Raw genomic sequence first — 23,734 nt, 5'->3', positions numbered from 1 at the left:
ACTGTTACCAGCAAGAGACAGGGCCGGGCCCCTGGTCCCCTGCTTTCTCAGCTCTGCTCACGGCAGGCACCTTCCCAAGCAGCACCACAAATCTGACCTCCAACGCTGTTCCCCCTCAGAGAACATCTGGTCAGAAAGCCAGAATCTCAAGGTGAGCTTTTTGTGGTTCAGCTTTTCCTCGGGCAAGTCGTTGGAAGATAACCCACACCCCCCGAGGTTCTAGTTGTCTGTTAACTTTATTTTAATTGAAATGAAGGCATAACATGTCCTAGAAAAATAAAGATTTAGGATACAAACTAGACACAGGGGTCAGGGTTGGCCCGAGGGTCAAGGGATCTTTGGTCTGGGGCTGGCCGTGCTACCGAGGGCTCTAGTCCAGGAGGAGCTAACGGAGGACCCTGGCCCACAGACCGCACACCCACATCCCTCGTGGGCAGGAAGGGCCCGGCGGGGAGGGTCCGTCAGTCTCCGGGCACAGGACTGCCCGTCCTCCACCCTCGGATTCCAAGCAGTTCTGGGAACACTGGATGTCAGTGGAGCTATTAATAGTGTTTCAGGGAGTGACAGGGAGAGGGCTCAAGGGGGTTGGAAATCCAGCCATTCGGCAGGGCTTTCAGCTCACAGCTAGTACCAGGTTGAGGGGGGCAGAGCCCCTAAGTCAGGAGCCCCGAATCTCCCCATGTAGATCAGGAGGCAGAGCAAGGAGAGGGCTGTAACAGAGGAGGCGTCCCGTCAGAGGACGGTGCCCCGGACAGGAGTGGGCCTCCAGGGCGTGGAGAGGTTGAGTGGCCGCGGGGAGGGTGTAGTGTGTGTGGATGGCAGCCGTCTTCGTGTTTGAGAGGCTCCCTCCTCACCGCCGTCCTCGAGCACCATTGTCAGGGGAGGCCACGGGGCCCGGCAGGTCACAGTTCCAAGGGCTCTTCCACAGGCACCGACTGTAACTGGGTCAGGACCTTGGTCTCCGCTTCCAGCCCCTCGTCAACCTCGCCCCCCGCCGTGGCCCCCAGGAGCAGCCCCTCGGGGTCGGGGTCCGGCAGCCTCAGCACCGTGTGGGGGGCCTGCGTCCCCAGCCCCTTCTCCGCCTCTAGCAGCCCCTCGGTGCTGGCGCTCAGTTCCAGCCCGGCTGGCCAGATGGGCACGGCAGCGGGCGACAGCAGAAGCCCCTCGGGCGGGGGCGCCTGGAAGCCGGGCAGAAGGCCGGAGGAGTCTGGGGAGAAGGGCAGGCTGGCGGCGGCTGGGGCGGGGGGCGGCTGCGCAGACAGTGCGCCTAAGGCGTGGGCCTCCGGCAGAGCGGGGCTGGGAGCCACCGGGAGGGCTCCTTCGGGGACCGAGATGGACGCGTCTGGCTTCAGGGGCAGCGCCAGGCTGGGGGCCGGCGACAGGACCTGGGAGACCAGCATGCTGGTGGGGAAGGTGGCGGTGAGGATGATCTTGCCCTGCTGCACGGCCACACCTGTCACGATGGGGCTGCCAGACACGGGGTTGGCCAGCAGGAAGTTTCCTGTGGGGAAAGGAGAGGGGCCAGGTGCAGAGGTGAAGAGTACGCCGCTGGAGGGCAGGCAGGGAGGTCAGCCGGAGGCAAAAGGAGCCCCTTCAGGGTCAGGGTGAGGCCAAGTCTGCGTGGCTCGAGCCTCAGGGTACTGCTTGGCACGGGAGGGTCTGGGACCCGCCGGGGATGAGCTCCCCACTCCCCACCGTTGCCCCAGGAAGCCCACTGACAGCGCCATCCCTCCCTGAGGTAACTGTACCCCCCGCCCAGCCACCACAAAGGGGTACCTGGGGCAGTGGCCGAAGGCAGCTGCAGGGCAGTCACGCCCACCCCAGAGTTTATCAGGTGCACGTTGGCAGGGCCCGGGGCAGCTGCCACCTTCACGGGGCTGCCCGGCCCAGCTGCCAACAGCTGCAGTGGCCCCACAGCCTGAGGCAAGGTCACCACCTGGGACGTGGGCACCACCTGGGGCAGGTTCAACAGTGGGGAGGTGGGGCCCAGGCCGGCAGGGTAGCCAGGGGGTGGGGAAAGTGGCACCACTTGTGGAGCAGCCACGGAAGTCACTGGTCCTGGGGGCAGAGGAAAGGTGGCAGCCGGCGGGGGGCCAGGCACCACTTGGGGCAGAGGCCCTGGGACCTCCTCTCCAGGTGGCCCTGAAGCAGCCACCTGGGTCCCCTTGGTCTCAGGGGCTTCAGGCTGAGCCTCCTCCAGGCGAACCTCCCCAGTCTGAGGGTCCAGGACCAGGGAGGTCTTGCCCTCGCTGGCCCCCTGGGGGCTGGGCTGCGGTGCAGGGGCGCCCCCGCCCCCGCCGAGCAGCAGGGGGCCCAGGCTGGAGGCCTCGCCCAGGGCCAGGCTGTTGATGATGACGGGGCTCCCATTGAGGAGCACCGCTGGAGAGCTGCCGGCCGCCAGGAAGCTCCCGTTCACCAGGATGGAGGAGGAGGCGGGGCACGGCGCGGGAGGGGCGGCCCCGGCCAGGAATATGGAGCCCTGGGCGGGGGCCTCGGCCGCCACTGGAGCCGCCCCCCTCTCCAGGTCCTCAGGGCTGCGGCTGGATTCGTCCTCCGTAGTGGGGTTCCCATCAGATTCGCTGGCCGGAGAAAGGATTGGGAGTTGTGGTCCCGAAAGCTGTTTCCCCGCTGGCCAGCCCGATTCGTGCACGGAGCCGGCTGCAAAGTGCTCGGAGGAAGCACAAGCCGCCCACTGCCTCCCCACCTTTCCCCAGCCCAAGTTCCTGTGCACCATTTCAGGGGGTTATGAAACCTCCTCTCTGAGACCACCCAAGGGCCCCAGGGAGGAGCCTCTGCAAGACCACTGACTAAAGGCTCAAGCTGGCCGCTTTGGGGGGGAGGAGGCCATCCTCTCCCAACTCCTCGGCCTCAGGGCCCCGGAGGCTGAGCAACCAGGCTGCCTGAAGTCTCCTGAGTCGGCCTGAAAGCAGCCGAGTGGCTTTGGAGAGAGTAAGGAGGTAGTCGCCCGCTCAGTTCCCGGTGCCCTCCCCCGACCCCCCTCCTCCCCGGGCGTCGGAGGAGTAGGAGGCCGACGCGGCAGGGTGGGAGGAGAAGGGCTTGGGTTACAGGGAAACCGGAGCTGGGGAAGGTTCACGTTTCACAACAAAGACAGAAGACGGACCACGCTGTTTGGGCCCTGGAGAGGGGGGGGCGGGAAGGGGGGAGGTGAGACCGAGCAACGGTCAGGGAGGGCCTGGCCGCGAAGGGGACTGAACAAGCCCCTACGCCCGGTGGGGAGGACAAAGGCCCCTCCTCCTTTCCCGCAGCCCCTCATTTTCCCACTGCCGCCCCGAGTCTAGCCGCGGACACGGATGGGATCTGGGACGGAGCCTGGAGTGGAGCAGAGAGAGGCGGTCTCCCGGCCTCCGCGAGAGGAGCATTGGTGTCCGGGTGTCTGGGAGAGGGCCGGGGCGCGTGCCCGTTCCATGCACACGGATTCCCCGCGCTCGGCTGGCGCCTGAGGGTGTGAGCGGGGGTGTCCGAGGACAACGGGCATTGGGGGGAGGGGGGGCTGGTGGATGGCACGTCCCCGGGAAAGCGGGACTGGCGCCGCCCGGGTCCCCTCACCTCTTGCAGGGCGCGCCGCCGCCGCCCCCGGTCCGGTCGCGCTGTCGTCGGTTCTTGAACCAGTTGCTAACCTGCGTGAGCGAGAGGCCGGTGAGCGTGGCCAGGCGGCGCTTCTCGTCCGGCGTGGGGTAGCGGTTGCCGCGATAGCAGGCCTTGAGCGCGGCGCGGGACCGCTCCTTGAAGCAGTAGACGGTCTCTTCGCCGTCCCAGATGGTCTTGGGCAGCGGGAACTTCTTGCGCAGACGGTACTTGTCCACCGCGCCCAGCGCGCGGCCGCGGGCCCGTTCGGCCTCGTGGTAGCGCGCGCGCAGGTAGAGGTCCTGCAGAAACGCGTGGTGGGCGGCGGGGAAGGGGCGGCTCTCGAGCAGCCGGTAGAGCTCGGCGTATTCGCCCCGCTGGAAGGCCACCAGGGCCCGAGCGCGCAGCACCGGATCGCTGCCACGTAGGCGCTCGGCCGGGGGCAGTGCGCCCAGGAAACGGCTCAAGCGGCCGGCGTGGCCCGCCTGTAGCAGCGCCTCGCACACGCACGCCACCTGCTCCGGCGAGAAGCGGAGGCCCGTGGGCGGCTCGGCAGCGGCCTCGGGGGGCGACCCGGGGACGCCCGGGGATCCCGGGCCCTCCACTTTCACCGCCGCTTCGCCCGCCCCGGCCCCGGCCGCCGCCGCTGCCTCACCCTCGGCCGCCTGCAAAGTCTGCAGAAGCTGGCGCGCTTCCTCCTCCTCCTCTTCGGTCGCCGCCGCCGCCACCGCCTCCCCCCCAGCCGCCGGCCCCGCGCTCGGCTCCGCAGGCAAGGTAGCCATGTTTTGCAACTTTGGGAAGTTCCTCCCTCCTTCTCCTCCTCCCTCGGGCTTTCCCCAGCCCCCTCCCCCGCCCGTCTCCCCTCCCCGCACCCCCCCGCAACTTCGCGCTTCCCGACCTTCTCCCGCCGACCCCGCGTCTCCCCCCTCACCACCGATGCCAGGCCCAGTTCTCTATTAGGGTCTCTGTCCCAGTGTCTGTGTGTGTGCCCGTCCCCCTCCCCGTCAGTCCGTGATTCTCCCTTTGTTTTCCCTCCGCCTCAGGCCGCGCTTTTTGCCTCCCCCCCGCGTGTGCCTCTGGCTCAGGGCCTCAGTTTCCCCATCGGGACAACGGAGAAGGCAACAGGCCGTCCGGGAGGGCTAAGGGCGCGAAGCCGCCTCCGCCCCGAGACTGAGCTTCTGCACGCCTCCGTCTCCAGGGTCCTCCGAAGGCCCCCCTCACTCCCCATCTCGGCCCGCGCTCCGCCCCTCGGAATTCCCGGCTCCGCAGGGGGGCGGGTCTGGCTGGGAGAAGGGGCGGGGGAAACGGGGTAGAAAGTTTGAAGCAACTTTTCTTGAGCGTTAAGTCAGAGTCCCCGGAACGGATGCGCGTGGCCCGCGCAGGCGCAGTGGTAGGAGGATGGCTGCGCTAGCTGCCAGCCCAGCCCCCCCCTTCACCGCGGTCTGGTGGCACAGCTGGGCCACAGCTGGACAAGAGGCGGTGCCTCCTGGTGGCCCGCTCTTCTTCTCCTATTGGCCGGGTGTCGAAGCCACGCCCCGCAGCCCACCCCCACCCCTGATACGTCCGCTTCGCCTCCCGCTAGCTTGCTGCCAGGCCATTGGCCACCTCCGCTCGCCTTCCTATTGGCCCACTGAAAAGCCTCCTGCCCTCAAAGCAAACAGCGGACACGAAGGAATTTCAGAATTTTGGGCAGACGAGAGGGCCTTTTATTCGCGAGGATCGGGGGTGGGGTCCTAGGTGGGGAAAGACAATAAATACCGAGGAATGTCGGGGTCTCAGTGCATCCAAAACGTGGATTAGGGTGCTGGGGTCCTGGAGCCTGTCAGCGGGTCGGAGGAAAGGTCAATAAATACCCATGCTGCCGAGGCGGGCAGAGCCGGCTGTGGCTCCGAGAGCAGCGCACGTGAAGAGGGCGCGAGAGTCCCCGAAAAAAGCGGGACTGTCAAAAGGCAAAGGAGGAGCTCGCGCTAGACGTTCACCGCGGAAAGAGAGTCTTCCCGGGAGGGCAGGGCCTCATGCACAAGGAGGATTTGTGGTTTGCAAGCCGATGTGGGTGGGGTGCCTGGAGGGTGAAAAACAGATGCCGAGCCTTGGCCCTGCTGCCTTCTCTAGGTCGCAGCTTGCCCATCCACGTCGGGAGCCTCGGCTAGGCCGGAGAAAGGAAGAGGTCCGCGATCCCCCCAGCAGCAGCAGCAGCAGCAGCATTCCCGGCTACAAGCCTCCCTGGAGCCGCGGCCCCGGCTCCTCCTTCCCCGGCCGCCAGGGGGCGGGCCCGGATCACAGGGCTGGAGCTGGGGCGGAAACCCACGCTCGGAGTGCTGTGAACTGGGGGGCGGTGGGAGTGGCTTCTGGGCCGTGCCTGGGTCTCCAAACCCTCCAGCGGAGCCCGAGTGGAGGACAGGCTCGGGTTCTAGGGTTCAGGCGGCGAAGGCGGATCCCGGGCGGGGTCAGACTGCGGCAAGATAGCCGGCGCAGGCCACCAACCCAATGCAGCCCAGGGCGGCGGCACCAGCCAGAGCAGAGGCGAACAGGAGCAAGGAACGCGCCTCCGATAGGCCAGGCCTAGGGACCTGCGGGGAGAGGGCGGGGGGGGGGGGGCCCTCAGCACTGGCGACGCGGGCCTCTGATTGGCTCCTGGGACCAGCCCCGCCTACGCCCATAAAAGGGTCCACACACTCCCTGCACCCGCCCCGCCCCCTCACAGCGCGGGTAGCTGTGATTGGTCGGCTCGCAAGCCTAAGTCTTGTCCCAACTCCTCATTGGCTGCCTCCTAGAGGCCTGTGTTGATTGGCTGCCCGAGCATCCTCCCTCCCCGCCGCGGGCCCCACCCCGCAGAGGCGCAGCTAAGCAGAGGCGGCTTGCGGGTACGTGGAGCTGGGCGGGGGCGCGCGGCGGGCGGGCGTGAGCAGCCGGACGTACCCTGGCAGGGAGCAGCAGGTGGCGGCGGTGCATGGGGCCTGGCCCCACCAGCGGGCACTGGCCCAGAGCCACGGCCGGGGGGCCATCTAGCTGGAGAGAGAAGGGACAGGTGACCCGATCCGAGCCCAGCTCGGCACGGCCGCCCTCGGCGGGGTGCAAGAGACAGCGAGGGGAGTCGAGGTCGGGGAGGTCATCTAGGGAGATCCTGGATGGGATTTGGTGAGAGGCCTGAACCGAGGGAGATCTGGTAGATTTGGGCATGAATGGAGGGTGTCTGCTGACTGGAACCTCAAAGAGGTAGGGGTGAACCTCTAAGTCTGGACAGGGGTACGGGGAGATGGAGACAGAGTCTGCAAAGGGGGCAGCAGGCTTGACGCAGGGGAAAAAGAGGGGTCTTACATGGGAAGGTGGATCCGTGGCCCGGGGACTGGGGACCCCTGTGACAGCTGGAAGGAGAAGAGAGAGGCGTAGGGCGCGTGGAGGGACGGAGAAGGGCGGTGGCGCGGCGTGCCCCAGCCTGGGCCCCTCACCCCCCCCCAGGTGTATACACACGCCGCGGGCCCACCTCCCCGCCCCCCGCCCCCCCACCCCCCACCCCGCCGGCGCCTCAGGAAAGGTGGTGGATGAGGGACTCGCCTGCGGCTCCCCTGGCCTGAAGCAACTCCATCCGCTCCTGCAGCTGCCGGACGTGCGCCTCCAGGTCTCGGTTACGGGCCTGGGCCTCGCGGAGTTGGCTGCAGGGGAGGTAAGGACCGTGAGCCCTTTGGGATTTCGGCTAGAGAGACTGCTAAAGGTAGTGACTGTCCCCGACTCCCGACCCCGACCTGGCGAAGTTCTGGTTGGCCGTTCGGATGGCCTCCAGCTCCTGGCTCAGGCTCTGTCGGGTAAGCACCTCCTCCTCCAGGGCCTCCTGGAGTTCCCGCAGCGTCACCTCGGCCTCTGCCACCGCCTCCGGAATGGCCTCCGGAATGGCCTTCGGAACTGCCGCTTCAGCCTGGGTATGGGAACCGGGCTTAGGGCTGCCTGTGGCTCCTGGAGCATTCGAGACTTAGGCATAGGTTCCAGGCCTGGGATCCTCCTCTGACCTCTATTCCTGCACCCCTGAGATCTTTCTGGAATCCCCACAGCTCCTGCAGTGATCCAAGCCCCCTCCTTCCCTAACCCAGCCCAGCCCTCGCCTCCAGCCTTTAATCTGGTCTCCTCCCATCCACCTTCCACACCAAAGGGCTGTTCCTATAACACTATGCAGCTTGACCATGTTCCTCCCCTGGAGAATCTCTCCGGCCCCTCAGTGCCCTCAGGAGGAGGCCCATCACATGAAAACTAAAGGCCCTGTCTGGTGTGTGTCTGCTGGCCTCTTCCGCCTCCCCTCTCCTCACTCCTCACCCTCCTTCCTCCTGGAACAACGCAGCCTTACTACCCTCCTTTCATGTTTCAGAGCAAACCAGCTGGTTCTCACCTCAGAGCCCTTACCCTTCTCTTTGCTGACCAATGGGTGGTCCTCCTCCTTCTCCAGGGCTTCCCCTCCCCAGAGAGTTCCCCTCCATGCACACTCACTGACCTGTTTTAATTTCTCTGTGGGGATCATTTCTGACTGAAGTAACCTTGTCTCTACTTCGTCTTCCATCTCTTTCTGTCGAGGAAGCCCCCCGAGGGCCTAGCACTCCATGGCGCACACTATCCCTGAAGGCCTCCCCTTTTCTCTCCATTCGTCCCTCACTGACCCTCTCCTCTAAATTAGGCTCCTAAAGACTCACCGTTTCCTCTGGTGGGGGCACCGTGGGTTCCAGGCTGGGCTCTTGCAATGGCTCAGGCAACGCCTCGGCCTCCAGTTCCATGGGCATGGAGCCCGGGATCTCATCATCCCTGGGGAGAGGAAGAGGGCGAGGGGAGGAAGAGCCGGCCTCACCCCTGCATTTACAGCCAGGACTCCCTAGCCTGTGCCCTGGGGCAGCCAGAACTGAAGGCTCCAGGCTTGGGGGGGGGAGGGACAGAGTGAAGTGGGACAGGTCCTCCTCTTGTTAGGAAAAGGCCTGCCCCTGGCATGGCCTCAGGCCCCTGGAAGCTGGCCTCTCTGCACCTTCCTCGGGAACCTGGGGTCAGGAAACCCATGTTCTAGGATCTGCCCATCTCCGTCTCCATGTGCGCTTTACAGGCCCCTCTCCTAAGGGCCTCAGGAAGTTAGGGAGACACTCCCAGCTCTGGCTACCTCCGAAGAGGTGGTCTTCAGACTGGGTGTTGGACCCCAAGACTGACTCTAGACAGCAGCCACCCCCCCACCCTCAGACCCAGGTGCTGGGAGGAAGACAGACCCTCCCAAGGAATATGAAATTGCAATAAAAGTGATGTCCCCTCCAACCCAGCAGTCCCTCTTGTAGAAATATGTCTCCAGGACCCAATGATGCTCGACAAGCGCCAAGACCAACCTGCAGCTGTGCATCCCGCCTGGGTCATGGCAGAGAGGCGGGTCAGCTGAGTCCTGACCTCTGCCCAGTAAGGAGAGCACTCCCCAGCGGGTCAGGATTGTGTTATAGTTTGTTCAAGAAATGGCACTTGCGGTACATTGTCCAATAACAAAACAGATTAGAATACAGCGTGTTCTCACAGCTGTTAAGTACGTGTGCTGTGAGCCAGGGACCGTTGCTGCTGGCGGCCTTCCTTTTTCTCGTCCCTATTTTCTAATATACTTGTGATAAGCAATGTATTATTTTCAGAATCAATGTTTTAAGAAGGCTTTGTGGTTACGTAACTTAGTGAGTCCGTGTTCTTTTTAGATTGACTTAAGAATTCTAAACTTCTTATTCTCTAAGATTTTGAGGTCCCATGACTGTATACTAGAAACCTAAAAGTGGAAGGTCAGAAGATTGCAGAAGGCCGAGCCTGTGACTCTGAGGTTTTACATTTGAATCTAAATTTCAAAGTACTTATGGTCTGAGAATTTAAGGTCCTACAATTCTGGGCTCCTAAAAGCCCTTAGTCCCAAGACGATAAGGTTCCGAGACTGACCCTGCAATTTCTCCTGGGCACCTACGGGCCAGGATGTAATAACCCCGAGCAGCCTCCTGGGGCCTCTGGAGGCAGGACCCCCCCACCCCCACCCCACCCCCATCCACTCCTCTCAAGCCGCACAGGGGCAGCACTTACCCAAGGGCCATGCAGGAATAGGAGGAGTAGCCCACGAAAGGCAGGTGGACCCCCAGTGGCATGCCTTCCTGCATATCCGACAGCGTCTCCTATAGGAGAGAAACACAGATGTGAGATGACCAGCGGCTGTCAGGGATGGCCCCTCACTCACCCCTTCCCAGTCTTGGCTTAAGTGCCCTCCCACCCCCCCCACCCCAGCCTGGGGTCTATCTAAAGTGGACCCTGCATCATTTTCTTTTACTACATCCTGCTGCTTCCCTCAGGGCACTTGCCACGGTATAATTATACACTTCTCCAGACTGTAAGTAGATGAGGGCAGGGACCAGGGCTGACTTGGTCCATGTGTGTCCCCCGCTGTGCCCAGCACAAAGGCAGTCAAGCTGAACAAACACGGATAGCTCATAGAACAGCTGAGAGAGGGATGGCCTAAGCAAGGGAGATTTCTCTATGGTGCTTTCTCACCTCTCATCCTTCCAGGTCTCAGCTCAGATAGCCCCCTCCTCCAGGAAGCCCTCCAGGACCTTTCACGCTGGGTCAGGAGGCCCGCCCCCCTGCACCCCCCGCCCCCATCTCAGCCCTGATCTCTCTGGGGCATCACTGTCTGGGGACAAGTCCGTGTCCTCCACTGGACTGTGAGTCTAGGTCACTGCTGGGTTCCCAGCCCTGGGGCCACACAGAGCAGGTGTTCTGGGGAAGGAATGATTTCGGGACCCCAGGAGGAGGGTACTCTCCTAACCTCGGTGTTACGGCGGTCGGATGCGGGGGTACCCTCTGCAGACCAGGGATCGCAGGTACCTACCCCGCCCCCGCTCACCATGGCAGTGAGCCCGTCTTCCACCACATCGAAGTTGCACGTGTCCGTGGCACCCTCGAAATCCGGCGTAAAGGGGGGCACGCTGTCTCGGAGGCTGTCCCAGTCAAGGCCAAAGAAGAAAGGATGCTTCTGGAAATCGCCTGCCCCATTCCGGCCCAGGCGCATCTCGGGGGGACACAGCAGCTGCTGGATGAGATCGCGAGCCTCATCAGGGACTCCTGCGTCTGCCAGCGGTAGAGACAGGTGCTCCTGCTCGGAGGGAGGGGAAAGAGGGGATGTTACCCGGGAGCATGTGCGGAGAGGTCAGGGGCTCCCCGGGCTGTGCTCACCTTGTAGTGCACGATCTTGCCGTAGGTCTCAGCTGTGGAGTCGGCGTAGAAGGGCGTCTGCCCGTAGAACATTTCATAGGCGAACACGCCCAGCGCCCACCAGTCACACTCGGGCCCGTAGCTGCCAGTCCCGGGCCCACCGCCCACGGCCTGCAGGATCTCGGGAGACAAGTAGTCCGGGGTGCCCACAGCCACCAGTGACCGCACCTGAGCCAACAGGATCCGAGCTAGGCTTGACCCCGCCCCTCCTAGCTCTGGCTCCGCCCTCTCTTAACCACTGCCCTAGAGCTTAGTCCCTCCTTTTGCCTGTTCTAAGCCTGAGCCACAGGCAGGCTAGGGCCTGGGTCGCCTCCTTCTTTCCGCTACAAATCTAGTCCTGCCCTCACCCTGGCTCTGCCCGCACGCCTCAGCCCCGCCCCCACACTGCACCTCCGGTTCCTGCTCCCCACCCGTCATTGGTAGTCCGAGTTGCCCAAGAGCGGTGCACCGCTCACCGTTCCATCCGCCTGCAACTTGAGGCAGGAGCCGAAGTCTGCCAAGCGGATGTGGCCGCAGCGGTCCAGCAGGATGTTGTCCGGTTTGATGTCCCTGTGCGGAGGGAAGAAGGGAAGGGAGAGGGATAAGTGAGCCTCTCTCCTGCCACCTCACCAGGCTCCACCCCACGAGGCAGCACCGCCTGGGCCCCACCCTCTTAAGGACCACGCTCGCCAATTCCCGCGGCCCTCAGCCCCTGCAGCGCCCACCTGTGCACGTAGCCCAGCCGGTGCACCGAGTCTATGGCCATGACAATCTCGGCCAGGTAGAAGCGCGCCATCTCGGCCGGGATCCGCTCCCCAAACTTGCTCAGCAGCGTTAGCAGGTCCCCGCCCACGTAGTACTCCATGACCAGGTACTGGGAGGGGGCGTGTCACGGGGGTAGGTACCCTGCCTGGGCGCCCACGGCCCATAGCCCGGGACAAAGACTCCCAGAGACGCCCCATCCCTGGGCAGAGACTCCGCAGCGCCAGCCCCAAGAGATCTCCCAGGCCAAATCAGAGACACGCCCACCCCCAATCCTCGGTCCCCCACGATGTCACTGGACAGAGATTCACCTCCCCCACGCCCGACCAAGGGAGTCAGGAAAAAGAGAACCCAGAGACCTCCCGATTGTCCAGGGTATGGAGCCCAGATACCCCCCGCCCGGTGGCTCCCACATAGACTCTAGAGACTATCTCATTCCAGGTAGTGCCCCCAGAATCAACCTGGGGAAAAAGGCGGTAAGGGACATCTCCCATCCTGGGAAAGGAAGGCCAGCTCGTACCACACCCAGGGACTGCCGCATGCATTTCGAGGCAGCTCCCCGATCCTAGAACTTCCTCTGCCTGCCCGCACCTCGATAATGGACAGCCTCCGGGGTGGGGGTCCGCCCCTCTAGTCGCCCGGCCTGGGGCTCACCAGGTAGTTCTCATCCTGGAAGGCGAAGTGCAGCTGCGTGATCCAGCGCTGGTCCCCGTTCACCAACACATCCCTCTCTTCGCGGAAGCACGACACCTGCGGGGCACCCGGAGGAGCTGAAGCGGACGGGGGTGGGAGGACGGAAGGGGGGATCCTCAGCACCCCGCACACCCAGCCCGGCCTTCACCTCGCCTCTCTTCAGCATGTCCCACTTATTCATGATCTTCATGGCGTACACCTGGCCCGTCTGCTTCATCTTCACCATCGCCACCTGAAAGCCCAAACAGGGTAATGGAGCGGAGGTGGCGGGGAAACACCAGGGCTCCCCCAGATTGGATTCCACCCTTAACCCGGGCCAGACTTGGCCCCGCCCCAACTCGACAAGCCACGCCCATTGGCCTCAAGCCCCGCCTTAGGTTCTAAACGCAGTCATTCATCAATTTCTAAGGCCCCGCGACCGGAACTCCAACATCCCGCCCACTGCAGGAAAAGTCAGGTCTCTGACCCCACTGAGCTGCCTCCGCTGCCCCAGGCTCACCTCGCTGAACGCCCCGCGTCCGATCACCTTCAGAATCTCGAAGTCATCCCTCTGCAGTCGGGCCTCCTTAAGCCTCTCCGCGATGGGCTCCACTGGGGGGGAGGGGGCGAAGGGGGGTGATGAGAACCGAGAATCACAGGGACTGACTGACACTGGAGACGAGGAGAGAGAGTCCCACCCTCTGTCGCTGAGTCTCCCCTGCCCCTGCCCCTCCCCTTAGCACTGGTCTGCCTCCTTAAAGACTTCACATAAACATTACGTGAGGCTTTGGGGACCCAAAACTGCTCTTGTACAGAGAAAAGTGGGATGCCTGGGAACCCCTTTCTGGGACAGGACACTGGGCCAGAGGGCTCTAGGGGGCGCAGGATGGACAGGGTGAGGTAATAAGTCTGCCGAAGGGAGGCCCTGAAGAACAGAGGAAGAAGAAATAGGCCCAGTTCTAAGAGCTCCCTGGGCTTCCGGGGCCCCTACTCCCGGTGACCCCGCCCACCCCCAGGGCTCTCATTCAGTCTGTTTTGGGTCATGGTCCAGAGCCTGCAGTTTAATCCTAGGCTCAGATACTGGTGGCTCTTGGACCACACTCTGGGAAACCCTGAGTTTAGGGCTGGGCCAGGAGAAGGAACGGGAGAGGGAGACAAAGCCAGCGTGGGTCCGCATCCCTGCTCCAGAGCTGCAGGCACAGTCAAGTGTGTTATCTCTGCGCTCTCAACTCCAGGAGGAGGTTTTTACTATTACTCCTTATCTACAGATGAAGAACCAAGGCTCAGACAGGTGAAGTCCTCTGCCCAAGGTCCTACAGCTAGCAATGTCACAGAGAGCAGTTTGGGAGGGGGAAGCCTGGACTCCCGGAGGTGGAAGAAGCTGGGAGCTTCTGAGGCAGGAGGGAGAGAGCAGTGGGTGCAACTAGGAATGAGGGAAGATACAGTGGGTTATGGAGAGGGTTCGGGGTTCAGGAAGAGTGGGCCAGCAGGGAAGCAGCAGCCAGGCCCAGGATGGGGGAGGGAGGAGAGAGCCAAGACACTGAGCCCTTTTAAGGCAGCGGGAACCCAGGCCCCCTCCCCCGCCCCAGCGGCCTGGCAGGGGAGGGGCCGCAGGATGCTGCTCCGGCCACAAAAGGAGTGCTCCTTTCAGGAGAGCTGCCCCCACCTCAGGTCTCAGATCATCCTCTGCAAAAGAGGGGCTGAGAGAGTTACTAAGGGCTGGGGGGATGTGGGGAGAAGGTTCTCCCAGAGGCCAAGTGGTCTAGCCCTTGGCCTCCACCTTCGCATCTGCAAAATGGGGAGAGAGAAGCAGGGCCTGGGTCAGAAAGAGATGGACACAAGAAAAGAGGGAGCGGGAGAAGGAAGAGAGATAGGAAACAGGGACGGGGACAGGGACACACAGAGCCCAAGGACCAAGAGCAAGCCACTGAGGGACAGACAAGTGGAGGGACAGAATGGCAGATGTTAGAGAGACAAAAACCCAAGTCAGCCTGAGCCTGGGCCGGGAGGGAGTGGGGCAGACGAGGCAGGAGGCTGAGGCTGAAGATGAAGCATCTTCCCTCTGGACCTGTCTCCAGGGGAAGACTTGGCCAAAAGGGACTTTGGGTGGAGGAGGAACCTACAGAGAAAGTGGGCCCACTCAGAAGAACCCTAATTCTTCCTCCTCCAACCAGGGGGTGGAGGGGGTGCTCGGTGGGCCCCGTGTGCAGAGCTGGTTCTCCCCGGGCCTGCCTGAGTCACCGCGCCCTCCCAGTGCCTGGACACCTGTTGGAGCAGCTGGAGAGGCTGGCGCCGAACACCTGCCCGTCGGCCGCGCCCCTGGCAGCTGCCCTGTGCTGTCCCTTCCGCTTGCCCCTGCGCTCTGGGGAACCGGGGTGGAGGGCCACAGGGCCCGTTTTGGTGGGGAGGGGTCCTAGAAGACAGAGCTCCCCAGCATGTCCCTAGGCCTAGACTTGGGAAGGGGGTACAGGGGGACCATGAGAGGCTGTGCCCAACCCATCTTACCATGGCTCCCAAGTCATGATTCTGAGTCATGGCTGCCCTGGCCTCTGCTCATCTCACTCTGCCCTGCCAGGGTGGCACAGGGGTAGGAATATGTCGCCCCAAGACCCAGCCCCAAGTTCTGGGCCCCTGAATGGGAGGTTTTCCCCGTGTCCGTCCTGCCCCCAACACCCAGCCCAGACCCACCTCCTCCCTCTGCCCTGCCCCACCCCCAAATCTGGGGGGTGCCATGCAGGTAGGTAGGCACTCACCCCACTCCAAGAAGTCGGCCACATACTTGTCCTGGGCCAGGTCAGAGGCGCCCAGCTCCTGGTGGACGCCCAGGAGAAGGTCGAGCAGGGGCTCCAGCCCCAGGAAGCTGGGGTCCAGCACCAGCTGCTGAAGGCGCCTCAGCCGCACCTCGGCTGACATGTCGGGCAGGCAGCACCATGGCCCCCTCCCCGGGCCAGGGGCTCGGGGTCCTCCCGTCACGGGGCCTGGAGGGCCCTGTCCAGGCCCTGGGGCCCTGGCTGCATGTCTGCCTGTCCCTGGCTGTCCCCTGGGCCTCTCTGGCCACTTCTCTCTGCTGGCTGCTAAGGCCTCCTCCCCTTCTCCCCACCCCTCGGTCCGGCCCCCTCCAGCCTCCCAGCCTTAACCCCTCACAAGCCAGGCCCCCCCAACTTGCTCCTTCCAGGGCCCCTCGGAACGCTTCAGTGTGAGATGAGGGGTGGTGGAGAATCTCTACCCTCAAACTACCCCCCTCACTGAAAAGGCAAAGCACAGAGGAACGCTACAGGTATGACAGATGCCAAAGATCAGCCCTCCCATTCCCCAGAGGGGACCAATTGAGGTTCAGAGTGATTTGGTAACACCCCTCCCAAGCTCTCAAGTTGGGAGCGTGGGGGGCGGGCGCGGCGGGGGGAAATGGGGTGAGGCCTGGGAAGGGGGGCGGGAGGCCAGGGCAGCTTTGCGGGTGACTCAGCCAAGGATTCAGACTTTGGGATGGTTTAAATTTAGCCCTCAGGCCCTCTGCTTTACACTTTTTTTTGGCAAGAGATGGGGAAGGGGTGGTGAGAGAATCGGGAAGGGAGGCCCTTAGGAGCCAGGATCAGGGGTGACCCACTGGCCAAAGCCTGGGGGAGGCAAAGGAGCCCCCAAAATAGCTCCTTGGACCCTGGCAGCACAGCCACATTCCTGCCCAGGCTAGGATTAGAAACAGAAACATTTCGGGGGGTGGAGGGTGGAGCGGGAAGACACCACTCCCTGTGGCTCCAAAGAGCCAGCCAGGAGGGATTTTCACTGTTCTTTCCAGGGTGGACAGTTCTCCCAGAGGAAACCATGGTCTCTAATTGGCCCTGGATGCCTGGGCCCGGCCAAGCCAGGCCTGAGGCAGCAGAAGGCCAGGGCCGATGCTGTGGCAGCTCACTCCGGGCATCTCGGGAACTGCCTGGGGGGGCCCCTGTAATATCTGGACACTTTGAAACAACTTTTAAAACTCCCACTGAAGACTCTGAAGAGGGGGTCCTGGTGGCTCTCTTCCCTCCGAGAGTTTGGAGGGGGGCGAGGGATACTCTCCTCTGTCTGAAGGGCCCCGCCCGGGGCTGGCCAGCGGCAGATCCACCAGCTGTGTGCCTCGGGCACACCCGTCCTCTGGTTTTCAGTTCTTCCTGCCCTCAAAAGGGGGTTGGGGGGAGGCAGGGCCTAGCTCTTCCTCTGGATAAAGTGGACTGATTCTAGGGCTGCATCGAAAGCACCCACACATTTCCTCCATACCTCCGCGGAAGGGAACAGAGACGCTGTGAAAACAGGGAACTTTAGTATAAATAAGAGGTCCTGGGGGACAGCGAGGACCCCAGGGGCTTCCATAATTTAACATTCTTCAAAAGCACAAGTAACAGCAAGGGCAGGGCGGGGGCCAGGGGAGGGGTGGGCCAACCCCTGCCCTGCACACAGGACCGAGAGGCGCACTGCAGAGCTGGGGCTCTTGTGGGTGGGGAGTTTCTCCCCCAGGAGTGACCAGTCACATGCTGGGGACAGGGATGAGGCTAACACTGATGTTTCAGAGGAAGGGGTCATTGTACTTGGCAGTGGGTGGGGACAAGGCTGAGGCCACACGGGCCGCTACATCCCCCCAGTGTCTGGGCCAGTCTGAGGGACCCTCTGCCCCAAATTTGTGCAGGGAGAGGGACCGGAGCAGTCCATCCGTCATGGTTAGTCTTGTTAATACGTTGATCCATGAGGTCAGCGGGGACGGTTATGCTAGGAGCTGGGGGCATGGGGTGGGGGACCCCGACATCCATGGCTTCACACCACTGTGCCGCTCGGGGAGTTGCCTGGTTGGGAGGAGATGCCCTGGGGAAGATGAGAGCGGAGACAGGAGGGGGTTAGAGACCGCCTGGGGCTCTCACCAGTCCCACGGGGCGGTGGGGTGGGGGGAAGCCAGCCTGGAGTCCCCCAGGCTGCTGCCACCCTGGCCTTGTCCTTCAATCCACCCCCGACCACCCAGACAGAGGCCGCTGCTCTAGGCTCAGGAACTTACATCTCGGCTAGCTTCCCTGTCCCAGCAGGTGGCACTTTTATACAATAATTAAAGTCCTCAGGTGATCCTGAGCAAAGAGGATGGGGTAGGGGTGGAGGTAGGGAGGAGAGGGGGAAACTGGGGTCCCCTTCTGACTGCGGAGGGGGTCCTAAGATTCTGGGAGGGAAGAACTTAGGGACAGTCCTACCTCTACCACTGACTTGCTGGGTGACCTGGGCCAACTTCCTTCCCCTGTCTGGGTCTCGGTCTCCTCGTCTGTGAACTAGGGAGATAGAGGGATCTCTTTCAGGACTTACCAGATTCCCCAAATCCCAATGCCCCTGCCTCTGAGACTGTACTTTAAATTCTAGGGATTCAGGACCCTACAATTCCAAAACTGCTCTTCCAAGGAACCAGGCAGAGCCCTCAGATCTGGCATCCTGGGCCCCAGAGCCCAAACCCTTAGGAGACATCTGAGAACACAGGTCCCAAGTTATAAGGCACCAGGCCCGCACTTCACCTTACTAGCACATTTCTGAACCCCATGGCCTACCCATCTTCAAGCTTCCCTGTCCTAAGAGGTGAGAAAAGTCATAAAGAGGCAGTGACTTGCTCGAGGTCACACAGGGAGCAGAAGTGCCGGACTGGACCCTGAGCCTGGGATTCCGCAGCCCACGCCTCCAGCAGTGGGCTCAGATCCCAAGAGTCTGACACTCAGGCCGGAAGCTGGGTGCACAGGCTCAACCTTGCCCATAGAGCTCGAGCTGCAGTATTAATAAAATTTCACCATTCCGTAAGACCTAGCCATGCTGGGCCCACCGGCTGCCCTTCTGATAACTGGCCATGTTCTCCACCACGCCCAGATGTCTCTCACGCCTGACCCTCTCTCTGCTTACCGTTGCTTGCCAAGCGTTCTAGAAGTCACTCTCAGATCTGAGAAGGCTTGTCCTGGGACACAGATCTCCATGGCTTCCCCTCATCCCACACGGCTAGAGGCTGTGATGCTACCAAACCTCTCTGCCAACGCCCGCCTCTGCCTGGATCCCAGGTGGGCTGGTGTGGGGGGGACTCACCACCTTGCCCGGCCGGGCCCAGGTGCAGATGAGGCCCTCCTGGCAGGCGGTGATGATGCAGTCCTCCAGGAAGAGGAGGACCGTGAGCCGCTCCTGGGCAATCTTCTTGCACACGAGCGGCTCGAGCAGCGGCACCTCGTGGATGCGCGGGCACAGCGCGGTGCCCAACACCTTGGCGGGGTCCAGCCGGCTTCGGGGGGCGGGGCCGCTGGGCTTGTCCCCGCCCCCACCGCCACCTCGGCTGATGTTGCCCAGGCTGTGGTAGCGCTTGTGCTCTTTCTCGGCCCCGCGGTCCCGCCGCTCCTGCAGCGTGAGCGTGGCAAAGCGGCCGATGCTGAAGGGCGCCCCCGGCTCCGCCGCCGCACCCGGGCCGCCCGCCTTGCCGCTGCCCGCTGGGTGTGGGAGGCTGTTGGACCGGGACAGCGAGCGGGGCAGGGGCCCGGGGCCTGGCTCACCACCTCGCGAGCTGCCGGTGGCAGGCGGCGTGGTGCCAGGCGTGCCGGGGAGGGTGCGGGTGCGGGCCAGGGGAGGGTGAGGGTAGAGCACGTCTTCGGTGAGGTCCCACAGGCAGAACTGCGTGTCCTGGCCGGCCGAGCCGAAGCGGTAGGTGATGGAGCCGGCCTTGGGCAGCGGGGAGAGGGGGGCGCCCCCGCCCGAGCCTGTGCCCGCGGCCTCCGGCTCCTCCTCCTCCTCGCCACTCCGCTCCCCGTCGCCACCGGCAGCCGCCGCCTCCTCGGCCCTCGTGGTGTAGGGGTCGAAGGCCACGGCGTTGACCCAGGACTTGTGGCCGTGGCCTCGGGCCACCACGCGGCCCTCGGTGAAGGACCACACGGTGACCAGGTCATCTTCACCACCCGTCACGACGTAGCGCCCGTCGGGGCTCCAGCACACACAGAGCAGGCCCCCAAAGTAGCTCTTCATGAGCCCCCGCAGCAGCATGGAGTCGAAGTGGAAGACGCGCAGGCAGCCGTCCTGGCTGACGCAGGCCAGGTGCCGGCCGTCGGGCGAGAAGGCGAACTCGTTGAGGGGCCCCTCGCCCACCGCCCACTTGGCCAGCGGGTTGCGCGGCGCCTTGCTCTTGGCAGCGTAGACGGCGAAGCCCTCGCCCTGCTTCAGCAGGCTGTACTGCGGCGGGGCCGAGGCGCACGGGTGGCTGACGTTGTACAGGTACAGGTGGCCGCTGGCGTGGGATGCCAGGAACAGGCTCTCTGACTCAGGCAGCCACTTCAGATATGTCACCTTGGTCTTGTCGATAAGCCGCTGCCAGGGGAGAGAGCGGGGGTTGGGAGAAGGCCATCCTCCCGTGGCCCACCTCCTCCCCAGCCTGGTTCCCGGGAGAAGGTCATCATAAGTGGCCCGGGCCTCCTCGGAGAGGAGGAACTGAGGGAAACGGACAGACACCAGGTTAGGGGAAAGCAGGGGGAGAAGGGCTGCGTGAGGGGAGCTCCGTGGAGCCTCGATGTCCCTTCTTCGGCAGGAGGGCAGTGCTGCCTTCCAGAGAACTCTCCGCTGTGTAACCCCCTCCGCCATCTTTACCATGTCATGCTTAAGGCAAGATATTGAGTCACGGAGTATCAGCTCCCCCAGGGAAGGTATCTTTGTTTATTTGGTTCATTGTTCTAGCCCCAGAGCACAGAGCTGTGCCCGCAGGAGGGGCCGGCCTGGAAAGTAGTTCCTGGACACCTGAATGACAACCCCATCCTGTCAGCCGCGCATCTTTGCTCCTTTTTGTCCTCACAACTCACCTCCAGACCTGCAAGAAATCCTGTGGGCTTGATCTGCAAAATGTGCCCAGAACCTGATCTCTTCTCACCACCCCCAGCTCCAACCCCCCTGGTCTCAGCTGCCTTCCAGCCTGCAACGGCCTAACAGACTGGCCTCCACCACCCGGGTCTCTTCTCTGCACAGTTGCCAAAGAGATGCTATTAAAACCTAAGTCAGCACCCGGCACTGTCTCTCCTATTCTGAACACCATGGCAGCCTTTCTCAAGCAGGACTCTGGAGAACTAAGCCCTAAAGCCCTTTGGCATCCACTGTCTGTAACAAATTAACTTCTTTCCCAGGTACCCAAGTTGCTTCCCATTCTCCATTCTCTGGAGAATTTAGAAATTAAATCAAATTGTTTCTGTGTTCTACGGCTCAGATGAACCCCAGTGGCGAGAGGCTCTAAAAGCCAAGGTCTTTTCCATGACCTGCCAGACCCTACATCTCCTGGCCCCTCCGAGTTGTTTCTCGGAGCTCATCTACTACCCTCCCCCTCAACACTGCTCTGGCCCCACAGCCTTTTTGCTGTCCTGCTTCCGGCATTTGTCCTAGCTGTTCCCTCTACTCAGAATGTCCTTTTCTCCAAAAATGTGTCTTGCCTCCTTTAGGACTTTATTTCCATGTCACCTTCCAGTGAGACCTTTGCTAACCTCACCGAGCACTCCCCATTCGCCTTCCCTGCTGGATTTTTCTCCACGACACCCTGACACACAGCCTACTTAGTTATTCGATAACTATCTGTCTCCTCCAGCTAGATAAAAGCTCCACAAAGGCAGGGCCCTCTGTTTTGTTCACCGAGATGTAGTATTCCCAGTGCTTAGAACAATGCCTGGCAAAGAACGAATACTCAAGGAATATTCTGTGAATGGATGACCTGGTCCACTTTAATCCATTCCCTGTTCCACTCACTCCCCTCTGCCATTCATGCACTCTGTACATTTGAAACACCTTCTCAGAACAGAGAGAGAGAGATAGAGGACAAGAGTAGTTCTGGACACAGATAAGGTCGTTCACCGGCACTTCCCCTTCTGCCAGGTCCACCCAGGACTGAGCAACCTCCATGTATGATTTTACAACGGTCCCGTGAGGTAGGGATGGGAATCCCATTTTTCAGAGGAGGAAAACTGAGGCTAAGGGAGGAACAGTCACCTTCCCAAAGCCACACAGTGAGTAGATGGTGCAGCAAAGATTTGAATACAAAGCCCACAGGGCCCAGAATTTGAAAAGCAAGGGCTGTGGCTTCAAACAAATCCCAACCAGTAAGTAGCTTCAGTTCTCTAATCTACAAAATGGGTATCACAATCCTAACCCATTGGTTGATGAAAACTCCAGAAGTAATGTGTCCAGCATAGGGCTAACACAGCATAGGGCCTGGGCACAGGAGATGCAACTGTCATTATTAGCTATCATCACAGCAGCTGCTGTCACCCCATCCTCCATATCTGTCAGTCCATCCCCCGTCTCTCCCTCATCCTGCCCCCTCAGGCCTACACTGCTTCCCAGGCAGCTGCAGTCTCATGGCAAACAGTGTATGGGTGGGTGGGAACGGGAGCAGTTCTGGGCCCTGGGGGCCCACAATCACCTCCTCATTGAATAGCTTGCTGGTGTCCTTCTTGATGAGATCCAGGTACTGCACTTGACCGGCTGAGAATCCCACCAGCAGGGAGATGGTCTCTGTGGCAGCAGTGAACTGGTTGAAGTCGTGGCAAGTGGGCTGGGTGCCCTTATAGATCCGCTTGTCAATTGGCTTGTTGAGGTCAATGGACTTGGGTGGTGGGAGAAAACGAGTTAATGGCTTCTACCACTGAGAGGAAGGAAGAGGGTGTTGAGGTTGGGGGAAAACCACGAAGAGGAAGCAGGGTTAAATCCCTGAGGGGAGTGGGTAGGTGGATGGGTGAGCGGGGAGGGAAGGGGCAACCACAGACAGGAAGGAGGACCCAAATCACAAACAGAGGAAAAAACCAGGCAGGAAGCTTCTCCCCCTGCCACCACATGAGACCACAGTGCGTCCTCCCCAAAGTTGGACACCCCCAACTTCTGGGACACCCTTGGCCACAGTGTCAGTTTCAGGGTCCCTGTAGTCCCTGAGCTCCAATTCCTTTCTATAATTTCAGCAACTCCCCTGGGTCTTAGCACCACTTTATTCCAAGACCCTCAAAACTCAGGATCACCCAGTCCCCAGAATTCTAAAGTCCAATGTCCCAGGATTCTCCTCACTTTGGAGTCCTTAAATCTCAGCACCCCCATCACAGTTCAGGGACCCATTAAACCTCATGGTCCCCTAAATTTCAGGTGCCTTCATCATCTCTGGGCTCTCAGGCTACCCATCACTTCTGGGGACCACCATAAACTCCAAGGGTCTCATGTCCTCTGGGACTGACATCACTTTAGAGACACCCATCACCCCTGAGGATGTTCCCTCTGGGATCTCATTTTCTCCAGATCTCCCATCAGCTCCGAGATTCTCATTTCCTCCAGCACCCTCATGACCTCCAGAACCCCAAGTTTCTCTAGGATCCCATTCACCTTCAGGATCCCTATTACCTCTAAGCCCCCATCACTTCCAGAATCCTCCTCACCTCTGGCCTCCCCAAGTCCCCCCAACACCCCCAGACAGCAATGCCCCTGGGCTCTCCATCACTTCTGAGCCTGCATTTCCCATCACCTGCCAAATGCCTGCCAGCCAGCACCTTGGAGCACCCCATACCATCTCGGATTCCCCATCACCTCCAGAATAGTCACCATCCCAGGAACCCCACGCATAACCTCAGGATCTCACATGGTCTCGGGGTTTCCCATCACCTCCAGGATGGCCAGCACCCAGGGAGCCTCCCATCACCTTTTAGAATCCTGTATTACCTCCAGGAATCCTTTCCCCTTAAGATGTCCGTCACATGTAGGATGCCTATCTCAGGGCCCCCTATCATTCAGGGACTCTCCTGTCACTTGTGAATCACCTCAGGAACCCCATCCTCTCAGCCAGCACCCAGGGCCCCACGATGCGGGCCGCTCACCCGTTGGCTCCCGCGGCGACAGCAGCCCGGGTAGAAATAGAGCTCGCGGCCCAAGTTGAAGCAGACGCGGTCTCCCCCAGCGCCCAGCCCTGCGGGCGTGGCGGGAGGCTCCCCGGCCCCGGCGCCGTCGGGCTCCCCGAGGCGCACGAGGCTGAGGCGCACCGCAGGCAGCGCGGGCCCGGGCCCTGGGCCTGCGGGCGGAGGGGACGGCGCGGCGCCCGCAGCGCCGGGGCCGGAGGTGGAGGCAGGGCCGGGCAGGGGCTGCTGCGGCGGCTGGGGCGGCGCCGGGGTCTGGGAGGAAGCCGGACCCGACCTGCGAGCGGCGCCGTCGCCGGGGAGCAGCTTGTAGAAGCCCTCGCGGGTGCGGAACTGCGACTTGATCTCCGCACAATCCCCCATGGCAGCGCCGGGGCCCGAGCCGCCCTCCGCGCCGCCCGCCGCCATCTTGGGCGACCCCCACCCCAGCCCAGGGCCCCGCTAGTGCCGGACAGCCGCCTGCCGCCGGGCCCCCTGCCGGAAGCCGGGGATCCGCACCGGAAGAGGTGGTGTCGTCGCCCCGGCAACGCCTCTTCGATTGGCAACAGGGTAGGGAGGCGGGACGAGCTCCAGCCGTCGCTCCGGTAACGGTTCTGGACTGAAGG

At 62.2% G+C, this 23,734-nt stretch overlaps 3 protein-coding genes across 13 annotated transcripts; all 3 read right to left on the bottom strand.

The window, feature by feature from the left end:
* Nucleotides 1-213: 213 nt before the first annotated feature.
* Nucleotides 214-4,367, bottom strand: SIX5 (SIX homeobox 5). Its single transcript, XM_007102758.2, has 3 exons — nt 3,568-4,367; nt 1,777-2,579; nt 214-1,501 (listed from the first exon to the last, which is right to left on the bottom strand). Exons 1-3 carry the CDS (start codon nt 4,365-4,367, stop codon nt 903-905), a joined length of 2,202 nt encoding a protein of 733 aa, XP_007102820.2. The 3' UTR covers nt 214-902.
* Nucleotides 4,368-5,268: 901 nt separating this feature from the next.
* DMPK (DM1 protein kinase) lies at nt 5,269-15,271 on the bottom strand. 10 transcript variants are annotated; one of them, XM_028483073.2, is made up of 15 exons: nt 14,997-15,267; nt 12,764-12,855; nt 12,413-12,496; nt 12,226-12,321; nt 11,535-11,683; nt 11,286-11,379; nt 10,792-10,998; nt 10,385-10,711; nt 9,649-9,737; nt 8,262-8,370; nt 7,329-7,498; nt 7,141-7,238; nt 6,904-6,950; nt 6,505-6,594; nt 5,269-6,155 (listed from the first exon to the last, which is right to left on the bottom strand). In XM_028483073.2, exons 1-15 carry the CDS (start codon nt 15,154-15,156, stop codon nt 6,033-6,035), a joined length of 1,935 nt encoding a protein of 644 aa, XP_028338874.1. In that variant the 5' UTR covers nt 15,157-15,267; the 3' UTR covers nt 5,269-6,032. The 10 variants fall into 10 exon arrangements, with proteins under 10 accessions (XP_028338874.1, XP_028338878.1, XP_028338873.1 ...); XM_028483077.1 differs by having other exon boundaries at nt 5,269-5,647; XM_028483072.2 differs by having other exon boundaries at nt 6,505-6,590.
* Nucleotides 15,272-15,571: 300 nt separating this feature from the next.
* On the bottom strand, nt 15,572-23,609 carry DMWD (DM1 locus, WD repeat containing). 2 transcript variants are annotated; one of them, XM_024132795.3, is made up of 5 exons: nt 23,094-23,609; nt 21,662-21,844; nt 18,316-19,575; nt 17,451-17,525; nt 15,573-17,076 (listed from the first exon to the last, which is right to left on the bottom strand). In XM_024132795.3, exons 1-5 carry the CDS (start codon nt 23,535-23,537, stop codon nt 17,029-17,031), a joined length of 2,010 nt encoding a protein of 669 aa, XP_023988563.1. In that variant the 5' UTR covers nt 23,538-23,609; the 3' UTR covers nt 15,573-17,028. The 2 variants fall into 2 exon arrangements, with proteins under 2 accessions (XP_054938011.1, XP_023988563.1); XM_055082036.1 differs by lacking the exon at nt 17,451-17,525 and having other exon boundaries at nt 15,572-17,076.
* Between the last annotated feature and the right edge of the window lie 125 nt (nt 23,610-23,734).

Source organism: Physeter macrocephalus, unplaced genomic scaffold (genome assembly GCF_002837175.3).
Source record: "Physeter macrocephalus isolate SW-GA unplaced genomic scaffold, ASM283717v5 random_5, whole genome shotgun sequence".
Lineage (NCBI taxonomy): Eukaryota > Metazoa > Chordata > Mammalia > Artiodactyla > Physeteridae > Physeter > Physeter macrocephalus.
This window is presented reverse-complemented; position numbering and strand designations above follow the sequence as displayed.